Source organism: Histoplasma capsulatum (assembly GCF_000150115.1).
Source record: "Histoplasma capsulatum G186AR genomic scaffold supercont2.2, whole genome shotgun sequence".
Classification (NCBI taxonomy): domain Eukaryota; kingdom Fungi; phylum Ascomycota; class Eurotiomycetes; order Onygenales; family Ajellomycetaceae; genus Histoplasma; species Histoplasma capsulatum.
In genome coordinates, this window is record NW_025544802.1 from 1526354 (window position 1) to 1541438 (window position 15085).

Here is a 15085-nt window from a genome sequence, read left to right on the forward strand (position 1 = left end):
CGGTTCCCATAAGCCTACAGCTCCTAGAAAAAAATCTCGTAACTTTTATTCTAGCGGCAAGAGAATGAAGATCTGGTGTCGAGCAAACTCGTAGCTGTCCTCACCAGGCTCAAAAATAACGGCTGACATAAACTCGGTGGAGCTCCAGCGGTTCCATTTCAGGTTTAGCGTTTAGAGGGCCTGAGATCAATAGAGTGCTTGTCCTGGGTTCTCAGAATTGTTTGAGTTTGTAGAAAACTATGTAGCCCGGACGAGAAAAGCTGCATTATTGTGGGCCATTGAGGTTAGTAGTTTTCATTCGTATGATATTTTTATCTTTACGTTTACAAAATACACTGGACTCGCTTTCATGAGCGGGGGCAGATACTGGATGATTCCGCATATTCATCAAGGAATACCGGTCAAGGCATCTCATTTGCATCTTACGTGCAGGCACTTGAGTTGTATGGTATAAAAGGCTCACTGGAGGTATTTTGAAAGTGACCAATTTTGCCATCCATCACTGCTTCATTCCTATCTCTAATGACATGCAACAGATAACATTTGATGACTGACCTCAAGCTCAGTAATGAAATTTTGCTGGGAGTCGATAATTAGGGATGGCCATTAAGTCCGTAGACGGTATGTATGCGTGGATCTCTCTATGCCCGCTTCATCAACAGGCGATTGTTCCTGTCCTTTCCAACCACAGTCAAGGTTAACTTAACTAGTTAGTTATCAAACAATTCAAATTGTTGGATGACGTAAGCTAGCGATAGACGCGTGTGACGCCATCCAACCGCGTGTTGGAGCCAATCACAGCTGCAGGACCCGGACAACAACAAGACCGTAAACAGCGCATCCAGACCCGAGCGCCAACTCACCATACTTGCCCTGACCGCTTGATAATAGAGAGCGGGTGATGTTGTTCAACCATTCGTCCTTTATTTTCACTGGAAGTTTCCCTTCCGGTTCGCAGCAACATTTCTTTCGGTTATAGGGCCATGTGTTCATAATATCAAATGGTTGCGCTTGATCCCATCTTCAGGTTTGTTTATTCTTCTGCAATGTTCAAAACATTTGGGGCACTTTAGGATTAAGGCTGTGCCAAACCACACAGATCCCCACCCTATAAATTGGCAGGGCGGTGCTACTACACCTGCTAAATCGTCCTATACGCTTTCCGTCGAAAACGACGCCTCGTTACGCTCAATATCTACGCCGGCGCAACGCGTAGAAGGTGCACCCCTCCCCCACCATGACCTCCATTTCTACTTCCGTTGCGGGCCTACCCCTCGAGCAACTTACACTCTACCATGCCGTGGATCCTATTCTCTCGTCAGTTCTCATATTCCACGGTCCTGTCGTAACAGCCAATTCCACTGTTCGGAGCTCGCGTTTCCAAGCACACATTATCGCGCCTGGTGGGGTCCAGAGCTACCCTCGACTTACAATATCTCCAGCAGGCCCGCTTTATGCTGCAGTCAACCACCTTCCACTGGACAAGCAAGGCGATGAAATATACAGAGGGTTAGCTGTTTGTCTTTTGAAATATTTTAGCGACCTCTCTGAGCCGGTCAGATATGTACTGCTAGGCACTGCGCGATCGGGAAATCTGGCCGCGCGATTGCCAAACGCCTTCGACGAATTTCATGCTGCAGAGTTAGCGAATAAAATGGCGAAGGTAGAGGACCCTACAGACGCTATCCGCGATCTCAGAGACGCATATAGTGACAGAATTGTCCCATGGATTGATGTGGATCTCGTTTTACCCCCTGGCGCCATCGCAATCGCCAATGGTTCCCGCAATTCCGACGTTGAAGTCGAATCCCAAGGAGATCTCACGAGCCAATATGGAAAGTATAGTTCGCTGGTTGAACATCTTGGCGAACCGGTATTCCTACCCAGTTCGAAACTGCGGCGAGCCCCTTCTCAACCCTTAAACGCGAGAAAATCAAAATTGTTCTCTGCCGCCCAAAAAGAGGCTCTCCGACTAGCCATGTGTGAAGCTGTAGATACTGAGGAAAGATACGTTGGAAAAATGTACGACTTGGTACATAATATCATTCAAAGATTTTCCCAGAAAGCTGCCGATAAGCCACCAACAAGTACAAGCCCTGATGAGACTGCATTGAAGCAGCTTTTTCCTCCCTGCCTGAAAGAAATCCTTGAGGTTAACATGGGGTTCTTGGCCGAAATCCGCGAGATACTCGAACAGACGGAGAAAGATGCTCTTGAAGATCTGTCAGGAGACACGCACATCGACTTGTCGTCATTTCGCAGGGACGCTGCAGGAAGGAGAAGTGATCCCATAGGCATTATCAAGTTTGCCCATGCCCTCCTGGAATGGTTCCCAAAATTCTCCAACCCATATGGAGATTACATGCACGCTCACCATGGCTTTTCTCAAACTTTGAGTTCCTTTCTCAATGATAACCAATCAAGTTTCTCTAAGAGAGTATACGAGACTGGAGAGCAGAAGATGCGCTCGGTGTTAATGGAACCCGTTCAGCGCCTCCCTAGATATAGCCTTCTTATCGATGCTATGACTAGTGCACTTCCCTCTGTCCACCCAGCTGTTAAAACACTCCTTAAGGCTCGCGATATTATCACAGAAATTTGCTCGCTAGATTCACATTCTGCAAAGGACAATTCCAGAGATCTGAAACGACTCCAGCGACTAGTTGAAGACTTTCCTGCCGCCAGCATGCCTTCTGGAAGATTGATTACCGCGGTTGATTTCTATGACTTACCACCGCCTTATCATCCGTGCTCACCTGAAGAAAGTTTAGATTCAGGGATTCTGTTGCTTTATGGAGACTACTTGATCTTGCTATCTAAAACATTTGAAAGCAGAATGACCGCTCGTGGTCTTTATGCTGAGCTCGACAAACCTCCTGTTGTCCCCTATGATGAGGGACCGGCGCCTTTCGAACTTAAATTTTTACAAGCACTGCGGATAACTAACCTCCGCTGCTCCCAATCGGTATGCGGCCGTATCCTATATCTTACCCCGGCGGGAAACTTTGTGCAGAATGAGCGTTCTCGCTCTGCATCCGCGATGCACGCTTTGGAACTCTTGTCAAACTATGAGGGTAAAGCTGGGCGTTTGATTGAAGAAATCACCAAGGCCCGAATCGAAGGACGGTTCTCTGAGGAGTACCGTGAACATAGCAAATGGAGCCTTCGCAGTTTTAAGGGCGTTTCTTCAGATTTGGGCATTTTGATATCCGTATTCGAGGATGAACCAAAAAACGTTGGTGGCCAATACTTATCCTCTACAGTTAAACTCATATCTGACGGAACAAAAACCGTTATGTCGAAAGAGTTGAGCCGGCCGGGCGTGGAGGTTATTGCCTCGATCTCTCAGTCTGGGATTGGCATGTACAAGATGGAGACAGAATCTGTAGTGGGCCTCTCCTCAGTAGATTCCTTTTCTGCTGAAGAGTTTGCCTCAGTTTTGTCCAATCGACGTAAGTCAACTTTTTCAAGGTTTAGCCCCAATCTAATGATCGCTAACGAAGGAAATAGTTAACAACGTCCTTCGCCCATTACATCAGCCTGAGAATCCCATTCTTACTTCGGCTATTTTAAATACTAACTTCAACATTATTCGTTCGATCGCCAGTTATATTCTGGAGCACGCAAAATCGGGGCGAGGATTTAGACCTCCTTCCCCATCTAAACTTCTATCAAACTTTTGGAACGGCAGTCCGAAAGGCTCGTTACCACCTCCCAGATCACTTTTTCCTGCCCCTATTCTAAGAGAAATTCCGCAAATCCTTCCGCCAGCATTAGACCACTCCAATACCCTGGCCACTCCGCCCAAAACGGGGAACGGCGGCACCCTAATCGGAGTAAGTTCGGGGGAGGGCACTCCAGATATTTTTAAGTCTCTAGAAGAGACATTTTCTGCCTACGTTATTGCAATTCGTTCGAGAAGTGGGAATATTGTTGGTCGCATACTTCGAATGCGGAGGCAGGCTGACCCCGCCACGATAAATGAGCTTTACAATGCACTTTTAGAGGATGCTGGAAAGATTCAGCTGGCTGCCGAATCTCCAGTTGACGTTTTGTTTGTGGCATTTGAAACCTTCATGGCGAATTCCTGGAACGAACATATTGGCCCCATAATTTCTCCAGACGCGTGGGAGGCCATACAGTCCAAGTTTGATTCAATGTCTCCCGGAGGTTTTGAAAACTATTTCCACCAGTTCCTGACAGAAATGAGTCCTCAGAATCGCCGAGCTCTCACAGTGCTGGTGAAATTGCTCGCTGAGCTGCTTGATGCTTCTGGTAATGATGGTGATCGCGGTGCTCTTACAGCAACTTTCTCTGAAATTTTGACTGATAAGGGAAACGCCATGGAGCATATATCGCTCCTTGATCGTCTTGTAGAGGATTTTGACCGGTTATTTGACGAAAGCAGCACTCCCGGTGCGCCGATTGAAGGGATTCTATTAAATGACCATGCGAGCCCGTTTTCCAGGGCTCACTCTGTGAATAACGGATCGACAAACCATGGGTCCATAAGCTCGAACACATCTTCGCTTCGAAAGAGGTTTGGCTTTGGGAGTACTCGAGACCGTGGTAAATCCGAGAGCGAAGGAAAAGTTAGTTCTATAATTCGAACACTTAGCAAATCCAAAGCACACGGAGAAACAGACTCTCAGCCATCAAGTTTTTCAAAGGCATCTATTTTTCGATCTAGATCTATCGACATCGACTCGCGCTTAAACAGTTTGTTGCGACCTGTGTCACGGGAACGCCTTCTCGCACATGGCATTTTTTCTGCATCCGCAGAGGATCAGTCATTACGCCCAAACAGTGCTCACAGCAATGCTCCTACACTTGCATCTATTGGTGAGGTTCCCACCACGGATAAACCTGTAACGATAAGGAAAAAGAGGCGAAGCTCGTTGTCTGATTTGAAAGCTTTGCCGGCCACAAATGTTTCAACTTTGCTGCCTCCAATTGATTTGAGGCGCCCGCTTACTCCGGCTTCCCCTCCGAATGCCACAACCTCACTGGATCCTTCATCTCCGCTTCAGCAGGACGATAAGACTGGACCGCAAACTTTGAAAAAGATAGTTCCTGCAACTTCGTCTCCTTCACGACCCCTAGTATCATCTAGTAAAGAGAATGCTCCCCCGACACCGAGAACTACGCTCGGGAATAAAGTCTCAAATAGAAAGTCAAACTCAGCCATTCCACTCCAGCTCAGCCCCAAACGACGTTCGGAAGGCCTATCCTATATTCCATCTCCTAGAAACAATCTATGCAAGGATCGAGTTGTTTTACCCAACCCGACGGATATGTATAACGGGAGGCCTCAGTCATCTTCATCGATTCCTCGAACCCCAAAACTGCGAATGCAGAATCCCCAAAAGGTATGTGGATGTTCTATTAAGTCCACCATTTCTGAAGGTATTCTGCTAAAATTCCAAAAATTGGTAGTTACGCGAACGTCTTCAGAATGAGAAAAAAGCTATTGCAAGTGCGGAATCTGCCATAAAAGCTGAAATTTCTTCGCTGGCAGATGAAATATCTACCCCCAGACTCTCTCCGGTAAGGCGACGACCAGGAACTCCAAGAGCGCTCGCGTCATCCCCGCCGACTTCGAGCTCCACCACAACTCTCCACAGTCGTTCCCGTTCAATCGAGTCCAAGGTTAATACTCTGTTATCAGAATTGTCATCAAGAACAAGTGCCCTTGAGAAAGATATTGAAGACTCGCTCCTTGTGAGCGAAAGGAGGGCTAAGAAACTTGACGAACTCTATCGAGAAGCAAGCGCAGAGAACAGCGCCCTTTATGAACGATTCAATGTTGAACTTAGTAAAGTAACTAAGGAAGTACGACTAGGGGCTGGTGAGGAGTCGCTCAAATCGCAATTGAAAGAAGCACTGGATGAAGTGGCTAGGGTGAAAAAGGAGAATTTGAGGTTAAAAAGGGAGATTGGAGGGTTGAAAGCGCAGCAGCTTGGTTTTGTCAACGGGGATGCACCAAAGGGCGAGGAATGAGGGCGTTATGTGGTGATGGCATTTAGTTATTTTATGGAACGGTGTATGGGATGGGGTGGTATGACTTACGGCGTACTTTGATGGCATGGTTATTGTGAGGAATACTACTTGGCAGATAGAATATGAGGCGTGGATACGATCAAATACACGGGGCGGGTACAGGTTTCTTTTTGCATTTGAATTACTCGTCTTTTAGATGGATTCCACGCCTGGTCCGGCATCATCTTGCTGTTTCTTTACAGAGTTTTCTGCCAGTTTAGGACTTGGGATTGATTCTTTGACTGATGATGCAGTCTTTACTTGAGCGTTTGGGAATTGGTTGGCTTTTGTTTTCTGGAAATCGATTTACAGTGTTGACCTCTTATAGTTTTCTTTATTTAAATAATGTGTAGGAGTTTAGTACCATATCTGTCGGAATGAAGTATGCATACTGTATTTAAATTTGTTTTGAATTTTGATGTTGTTGGCGCCTATGTTGGCACCTCCATTAAGCTGTCCCGGTGTTCTCGTAGGATGACGTGGTTGTGTATATTACCTGACAAAATCATCATGAAACACCCCTCTCACTTGAAAAACTGCAATAATTAATTACAAGATTTGGACCCTGATTTCTCTATTGAGAAGAGAGTCTGTACAGTAAAGAACTGTAAAAACAGAAGAATACGAGTAAAACATATCAAGTTACTGCATCATCAATATCATCAAAGCTTCCTCGCCCCGCAGACCAAGGGTATACGCCTGACCTCGATTCTTGGACGATTCATCCGAATAACAAATATCATTGACTTTCAATGACGTTCTCATTAACTAAGGCCTCAAGGGCTTCAGTCGTCCATTCCTGGCAGCGCCTGATCGGCTCTTCAGGATAGAGCCGCCGAGGACCCTCGAATTGCTTTTTTGGTGCAGGAATATCCTCACAGATCGCTTTAACACGAGAGAAGTTTGCTGCCGACACCTTTCCAACAAAAACCTTGCTTTGAAAACTCGCAGACTCCTCTGGCTTCTTGCCGGGTTTATCCTCGAAAGTCATTCCATTCTGAATATTCCCCGTCACTTGGAAGAGATGGCCAGATTGATCGTCATTTGTTACCACGAAAATAGCGTGGTGGTCACGTGGTAAACCAGCGTAGGCAACCCGATAGACCTCAAAAGACATTTCGTGGTGTCCCTTCGTCCTGTCAGCAAAGAACCAAGGAAGTGTAGAAATGAGAGAATCACTTCTCTCTTTTTTGACCTATTTGTCGCGCTATTGCACCTTGCGAAGATATTTCTGTAGTTTCACCAACGTGGTATCAAAACCGGAAGCAGATTCAAACTTCTAATATTTTGGAAAGAAGCAGTGGATGTGGGATTGTTGTTGTTGTTGTTGTTGGAACTGCCTAGGTCCACAGGTGCCTAGGCACATACAGTATATAGGGGTCATCACGTGGCACACAGCCCAACCAACGCTGGAACGTCAACATAAATCCTTACCATGCTCCTAAACCCTCGCGACTGCCTGAGAAATTCTTACCCAACAATTAAATCTACACCATTCCATTCCTTATCGTCGCCATCCAATAACCATGGACAGCTCAGTCAGATTACCATACTACGCGACGGATGTCCCTTTCCCTCTCCCAACAGAAGCTGAAATTGAGAATGCGCCGAATATATCTCCAGAGTATGGAGGGCGACGGGTTGTCCAGGTGGGATCTCATTATGTGGTGAAGTTTGGGAAGGGCGTCAATCTTATTGAAGGAGAGAACATGCTTTTTGTTCAGGAAATGACAAAGATCCCTGTGCCTCGAGTTTATGCTCTGTATTCAAATCCACAAACATGTAAAAACTACATTGTCATGGAGCATATTGCTGGTGAGACACTTGCAAAACTATGGGCAAGTTTGACATATTCAGAGAAGGAATCTATTGTTGCAAAACTGTGTGATTACTATAAGGAGTTACGCCAGCTGCCATCGCCAGGTTACTATGGCAGTATAGGCAAACGATGCTTTCTTGATGAGATATTTTGGACACAGCATGCGGAAGCTACAATCAATGGCCCATTTGCCACTGAAGCTGCACTCAATGAAGCAATGGCGCAGAAATACACATATGATGGCCGGCCTCATTATAGAGCAGATTTTTACCGCCAATGTCTGCCACGCATTTTCCATGACCACAAGCCAACATTTACTCATGGTGACTGTCAACGCAAAAATATTATGATTCGAAGCAAACCCCAGCAGACAACTGCCAGTAATCAGATCTTGGAGCTTGTCATTCTTGACTGGGAGAAGTCTGGTTGGTATCCAAGTTACTGGGAGTACTGTCTAGCTGTTTGTGCAGTACGTTGGGATGATGATTGGGGCCTCTGGATTGAGAAAATGCTAGATCCATTTATACCTGAAGTTTCCTGGCTGCAAACGCTTCGCCTAGAATTGTGGTCCTAGAACAGTTATGTTTTCAAATGGCCCCCAGTGGTTGACTCCTCGAGAGTACAATGGAGCTTCAGAGCCACGTCTACCCTGTCCACAGCCCGGTCACCCCGGATGGGTGTATGCGAGGACATTTGCCCGGATGAAGGAGCAGTCGGCTTTAATGTTCGAAACATTATGCATCAACCCAGCGGAAGGAAAATGGAGATTTTCGCGGGAATGTGTGACAAAGGCCCCACGAATTATGTCTGGTTTTGGCGGTGGAATGAGAGGATGTGCAATCGAAGACCTGATGTTAGTGCTCGAATGCTAGTGGCTGTGCAGTCCATACCAGGCTGCACACTCTAGGAAGTTCGCTAGTTTGTATCGGTGGTTTTTCCTTTAGGTCTATTAATATACATATATACAAAACGTTTTCAAAATGGGGTCCTTGACCTGGATATCTATGGACAAAATGAAAACTTCGCCTCAAGTTTCGCTAATAGGAGTGACTTGAGATAGTACTGTCTCCAAATCCCGAGATATCAGGTTCAACAGATCGAGATCAATGTGTTTATAATTTATCTGCCAGTTTAAGGCCCAAGTGCCATTGTTATCCCGCATCCTTTGAGTGAAAGCTACTGGCATTTTTACTCCGAACGATGGAAATGCGAGGACCCGTTTTTGCCCAGTTGCTTCTGCGATGACGGGAATAGTATATCTCAGGTCACCTGGCGCATGGTACTGGAGAAGGTCATCTAAATGATGTCTCGTCCTTAGTGTTGCGAACGAGGGACTATCTGGTTTGACGGAATTAGGATCAAATTGTTTGTTAGAAAGCGACCATGTGTATTTCACGAGTCGGCGTCTGACGTCTGCTAAGTCTGGTCCTTCCATTGAACGAACCACAACAGGGATGCTCATGTCGTTAGATTCAAACGAACCCTCTTCCACAGGATTCCCTGGGGTTGCTTTTTCGGCCCGCAATCGTATCCAGTATCGGTTATCCCAAAGCTGCCAGGAAGACCAGCGTGATTCGACTGCACTGTCCGCAAGAGATGAAGTAGGAAGTGGAATCTCGAAACTGGAAACAGGCTTTGGGGTGCGTCTTGAGTACGGCAGGCGGGTCAGAAGCCAAGTGTTTGGGAAATAATCAGTTTGCTTCCTTGGGGCAAATGATTTGAGAGAGACGCTTTTCCCACCAGCCCACATTTTCGGTAGCATTACTGGTTCAAATTTCACACCGCCAACAGTAAATATGTTCCCTCTAGCAGGAGCTGGCTCTTCGTCACGCGTTGTTCCAGGCGCTGGAAAAACCTTTTGTAACGCCAACGTGAATTTCTCTAGCGGTACGTCACTTTTCGGAGCAGGGGACACAATATCCAGGAGGCGCCGCAAAGAAATCGCCAGTGTCTTTTGAAGTTTAGGGGGACAATTCTCAACCGGCATATCCTGGGATTTTCCGATATTTTCCATATCTCGAGGACCAGGGAACTCGAGAACAAGGCTGCCAGTTCGAAGGTCAAGTTTGCGAACTCGGACAGTTTCTAAGAAGGCGTTAGATTCATTGCCTAGTTCATCTGAAATCCGCTGGCTGTTCTCGATAAGTTGCAATATTGATGGAGCTTGCAGTGCGCGAGGAAGCATGTCATTGGAAAGGAGATGACGTAGTGTGTTTCGAGAGGTAAGGGTAGGATCAAAATTTGTTCGGTCGGTGACGAACTTTATGCCGCCTTCAAGACAAGTAGACGTGAGACGTGACTTTGGGAACGAATTAAACGGACGGAATAGGTAAATGCCACCCTCTGCAATAGGTAGTTTTAGATCTGCACGAAAGCGGCGGGCCCGATCGGTCGTGGTAGAGCGTTCCGGTTGTAGGCCTTTAGAGCTGTAACTCTCGTGACTTGAGAAGTTTCTGGCTCTGGTAGCATTTATCATGCTTTGAGCATTCATTAAACGGATGACGGAGCCACTCTCCGCTACCCCATAAATGCCATGACATTCTGGTATATGGCCTATGCTGGCGACGCCCTTGAGACCAGTTGCCTGGCGTTGTCCACGAGTCAGCCGACTGAGGACCGTTTCAACATTATCGTCCAGATGGTGTCCCAAAAAAAGTGCTCGTGTATTGTATTTTTTACAAGCTTGCCCAAGAATCTGATAACGGAGCTTCCGTGCCAGGGTTTCAAAATCAGACAAGCTGGACGGGTCAGTTCCGTCCGACCAACGGAGGGTTAGGATAGAAGGGTCATAACCTAAACGGGCAGTAGAATAACAGACAATTAGCGTCCGCAGTCAGATAACATAATCCAATTATTATAAGGGCCAAATGGGATACATTATTCGCAAATCCATACCGAGTTCTCTAAGCCAACCTGCTACTTTTTGTGCCTCGTCCGTGCTGCCTTCTCGAGCCAGATGGTCCACAATGAAGGGCTTCACCTGTAAATCAGGAATCAAGCGTTCCGATATTAATTGTCTGCACAGGAAAGCCAATGCCATCGAGTCAGCGCCCCCACTGACAGCCAGTCCTAAAACTCGCAAGTTAGCAAAAGTGCATCCGAAGGTATTAAGCGAAGGGTCTATGAACGAACCTATTCTTGATGGCAAGCTGGGAGTCGAAGCGCCTCGCCATATTCCCCATAGATGTGTTACGGCCTCACAAAACTCTTTCGCGGAAATTGGGCCAGTGCTGCCAAGTCGCAATGGTCTTCGCGCCATTCAAATGATACTAGCCAAACTGGATTTTGTCGTTGTGTCCGTCCTCAAATTTTTTGATATCCATCGATTTGCAGAAACGAAGGCAGTCAACCAGTTATTATCACGTGACATACTGAGATCGAGCAGCAATGATGGATTGGAATGAATTCCAAAGCTCTAAGCAGTCCTTCGGTCCTATTATATTTTTAGATAGAATATTTTCTAAATGCCTAATTACCTTGATAGGTCTACTCGATTCTATTCAGGTGAATTCTTTTTCCCGGTGATCACAGGTTTTGACTTCCACACTCAATTATCTAAATATATCCCTTAAATCTGGTATATTTTACTATATTCGCTCTCTATCTCGACTTCCTACGCATGAATTTGGCAATTCCTCGGCTTGTTTCTGGAACGAGAATTGGCGGTCCAAAGTTTTGGCAATCGGCAATGATCCAGAGCCGCTGTTGACACTCGGCATGCCGAGATTCCAAAATTGGCTTTTTGCTGCTGATGACACATCCATGCCGACGCTTGCGAGCGGAAGTCCAACGCACCACCAGCAAACTCAGTAAGTACACCAATGATAATGTATATTTGCACATGTCATTGGCGGCGGTGACGATGTCGTGAAACTGCTCTTTACGTCAATACAACTCCACACCAGCGCCATGGCCGCGATTGAGCCTTCTGAACCAGAGCAGATTTCAGCAAATCCATCCCTCTGGACGAGGTCGCTCATAGTACGCAACCATTTCTCAATAATATAATACCCCATACTAAGCCCCACGCGCAAGTTCTCTTGACTCACACAGCACTCCCCATTGCTGTCTACTAGTCCGGGGCTGTGGCAGGTCTGACAGTTGACCTCTCTCTCTACCCTCTCGACACCATAAAAACCCGCCTCCAACAAGCGCGTAAACACACTGGATCTTCCACAAAACACTCCTCTCCGTCTCTCCGGCAAACCGTGCGCGGAATCTACGCTGGACTCCCCTCTGTCCTCCTCGGCTCTGCCCCTTCAGCCGCTAGCTTTTTCATCGTCTACGATGGCGTAAATCGCTTCCTTTTGTCTCCTCCGTCATCCTCGACTTCCACCCCCGTATCCTGGCAACATGCGATCTTCACACATTCTCTTGCATCATCTCTTGGTGAAATATCCGCATGCGCAGTCCGAGTCCCTACAGAGGTAATAAAGCAACGCGCCCAGGCAGGGTTGTTTGGTGGATCTACGTTACATGCGCTCAAGGATATCCTCTCATTACGGCACGCTGGAACCGGGAGCGCCAATGATACACGAGCTAGAGGCTTGGGGCTCGTTATAAGAGAGTTATATCGCGGCGCGACCATCACGATTGCGCGAGAGATACCATTCACGGTCCTGCAATTTACGTTGTGGGAGACGATGAAAGATGCATACGCATCTCGAAAAAATGCAGGAGCAGATACCAGCACCGTCCCGGGGTCTGGATTGATAGGGGTAGGTGCGGCACCGAGTGCATTATTTGGCAGCCTTGCGGGGGCTGTTGCGGCTGGCCTGACGACTCCGCTTGACGTTGTCAAAACTAGAGTCATGCTAGCGAGGAGAAATGGCAGCGATCATATACGGGTGCGGGATGTAGCGCGTAGACTCATGAAGGAGGAAGGGTTTGGCGCGTTCTGGAGAGGGATCGGGCCAAGAGTTGCGTGGATTGGGGTTGGAGGTGCGGTCTTCTTGGGTAGTTACCAATTTACTTCGAATATGCTTCGAACAAGACAGGCTGGCGATATACGTGCTGGTCCAGAGCCCCTATGATGGTTGAAACATATTTTAATTGTCCCGAGACATGAAGGATGAATGTATATTAATTATATGCTACAGCATTTTAGATTCTGCTATATTTTACATGAACATGTGAAATAGCACGTATTACAGAAAATTATGCAGAGAGGATAGGAGATAATTGTTGTTCGCTGTTGCGGCTATGGTTCAATTTCGCTACTTGAACACCTCAGTTACCTCAGTTCATTTGACTTCTAACGCTGAAGCTTCAAATTGACTCTACTATTTTCCCACTCTGATTTTTCATTTACTCTTGCTGGCTTCTCAGGCTTTTTTCACCATCCATGCCAACTCCTTGGCTTGCTCGGGTGTCAATAGCTCTTCCAAGGTCTCAGGTAGCATGAAATCATTATCCTGGTATTCAAATCCGGGGACGACAGTCTAAAGCGATTTGAGGCGTCCATCAGTAAAGTAGCCCACGACGAAACGAGGACTGAGGACGCGTTGTTGAAGTCGAACAACTTTGAACGGGATCCAAAAGAAACAAAACAAATATGAAAAAGGAAAAAAATGTTCATACCTCGCTAATCAGCAAACCATCCGTTTCTTGCCCTGACTCATTGTCTGGTAACAAATAGCTACTCTTAAACTTACCCCCCTCAACAATCCACTGCAGCTTTTCACCGGCCGCAATATTCTTCCCCACCACGAAGGTTTCAATCCTCGCCTTGCCGCCCTCTTCCACCTCGTCCGCGTGTATGATTACATATCTCCCCCGTCCACGGTGCAGGGTATGCACAGTCCGTGACCGATTCCTATGGAAGACACCTAACGGTCTTCCAGGTGAGAGATAGTAGAAGATTGAGGTGCTGGCGGAACGGGTGGAATCGTCACCGACAGCCTGAGCTGTGGCATGCCCTGGTTGATGGCGGTACGGCTTATTGTCTTTCAGGAACGGGTTCGGAATGCGAAGAGGGTCTCTGTCGGTTTCGACAAAGTATCCGCCCTCAATGTGCGTTTGGAGGTTGAGGACATCAATTGTCTGTTGAGCTGCGGGGGGTTCTGCGGCGGGAGATGACGTGGGGGGAAAAACGGGTTTTATTTCTGAGAGCGGTGGGGTGTTGTCCATCTTGGATCGCTGTAATTGCACTTGTTTATTTCGCTTTATTACTTGCTATCATTGATCTTGTCGTGGTTTGTTCCTCCTCCGTCAGATGATTTCCTGTCGCTTCTTGAGGTGCTTTGGTTATGTTAAGTCATGACGACCAAAAGAGGAGAAGAGGAGGGGTTCGGACATTTCAATCATCAAAATAAGCAGGTCAGACCACATTTTGCTGGGATCCCCAACTAATGGCTGGAGGATCTTCTGCCAGAAAAAAAAAAAAAATCTTACTCGCGGCACCACCCACTATATCCTAGAAGGGGTGAGGCTGCGAGTATATATCCGAAGTTGTTGGCAATAGGTATTTACTTTCTATTGGACGGTGATTAAATATCCGATCCTGGTTGTATCCAAAATATTGTAGAGAATCTTCTCCACAGAGGCTGAAGCTTTGTGCGATGGGACGGAGCCACGATTGGTTGCAATATTGGGCTCTCCTCAGTCTTTTGTGTCCCCCTTCTAAACTCCTATGTCCGTTCAACCTCGGAAATACTCTGTGGCAAGTTGATAGATGGTGATAATGGCCAGATACTACTTTTGCCCCGAAGGCCTTCATCCAGCAGCATGATATCACCAATGAAAAACGATTTGTCAGGTCCAGACTGAAACCAGGGTGATCTGCAGTTGGCAGGGTCAAATAACGACGACGACGGGGTAAGGAGATACGGAGGAGATAGAAGCCGCTCTCATTGTTTGTAGGAGACTCGTCCGTCCATTGTATCCATGGATTATTTGACAAATCACGTGGTTCCCCGCTTGATCTTCCGATTCTTCGGGAGTATTGGTTTCTTTCGTTTCGGTTCTCAACATCGTCCAAGATGTTTGGCGATATCAAGGAATGAGATATGATTTTATAGACCGTTTTCTGATATTTTTAGTCCACTTTTGTGTTAATATATTTTTTTAATATCGTTGTCTGCTAGTTAGCGCAGTTATTCTGCCAACTTAATAAGCCTCGAGCAGCCATCTCCCGCTTGATGCGGCCGCTGCTCTCCTCTCTCCTTGTCAGCAATACCAGAGCTCGGTGCAGCCCGACAAGCTGCCTGAGATGATTTGACGTTCATC

At 46.8% G+C, this 15085-nt stretch overlaps 6 protein-coding genes across 6 annotated transcripts; 3 read left to right on the forward strand and 3 right to left on the reverse strand.

Annotated features, from left to right (window-relative positions):
- Nucleotides 1–1237: 1237 nt before the first annotated feature.
- On the forward strand, nucleotides 1238–6000 carry HCBG_01737 (uncharacterized protein; the record flags this gene model as incomplete). Its single annotated transcript, XM_045428786.1, has 3 exons — nucleotides 1238–3452; nucleotides 3511–5369; nucleotides 5437–6000. 3 exons carry the CDS (start codon nucleotides 1238–1240, stop codon nucleotides 5998–6000), a joined length of 4638 nt encoding a protein of 1545 aa, XP_045290572.1.
- Nucleotides 6001–6676: 676 nt separating this feature from the next.
- HCBG_01738 (uncharacterized protein) lies at nucleotides 6677–7156 on the reverse strand (the record flags this gene model as incomplete). Its single annotated transcript, XM_045428787.1, has 2 exons — nucleotides 6677–6750; nucleotides 6787–7156. 2 exons carry the CDS (start codon nucleotides 7154–7156, stop codon nucleotides 6677–6679), a joined length of 444 nt encoding a protein of 147 aa, XP_045290573.1.
- Nucleotides 7157–7565: 409 nt separating this feature from the next.
- Nucleotides 7566–8432, forward strand: HCBG_01739 (phosphotransferase enzyme family protein; the record flags this gene model as incomplete). The annotated part of the gene is made up of 1 exon (XM_045428788.1): nucleotides 7566–8432. One exon carries the CDS (start codon nucleotides 7566–7568, stop codon nucleotides 8430–8432), a length of 867 nt encoding a protein of 288 aa, XP_045290574.1.
- Nucleotides 8433–8685: 253 nt separating this feature from the next.
- On the reverse strand, nucleotides 8686–11128 carry HCBG_01740 (PP-loop family protein; the record flags this gene model as incomplete). Its single annotated transcript, XM_045428789.1, has 3 exons — nucleotides 8686–10651; nucleotides 10754–10927; nucleotides 10991–11128. The coding sequence occupies 3 exons, from the start codon at nucleotides 11115–11117 to the stop codon at nucleotides 8886–8888; spliced, it is 2067 nt and encodes a 688-aa protein (XP_045290575.1).
- A 384-nt stretch (nucleotides 11129–11512) lies between these two features.
- HCBG_01741 (mitochondrial S-adenosylmethionine transporter) lies at nucleotides 11513–12891 on the forward strand (the record flags this gene model as incomplete). Its single annotated transcript, XM_045428790.1, has 2 exons — nucleotides 11513–11839; nucleotides 11935–12891. 2 exons carry the CDS (start codon nucleotides 11768–11770, stop codon nucleotides 12889–12891), a joined length of 1029 nt encoding a protein of 342 aa, XP_045290576.1.
- A 291-nt stretch (nucleotides 12892–13182) lies between these two features.
- On the reverse strand, nucleotides 13183–13987 carry HCBG_01742 (DUF985 domain-containing protein; the record flags this gene model as incomplete). The annotated part of the gene is made up of 2 exons (XM_045428791.1): nucleotides 13183–13299; nucleotides 13439–13987. 2 exons carry the CDS (start codon nucleotides 13985–13987, stop codon nucleotides 13183–13185), a joined length of 666 nt encoding a protein of 221 aa, XP_045290577.1.
- Between the last annotated feature and the right edge of the window lie 1098 nt (nucleotides 13988–15085).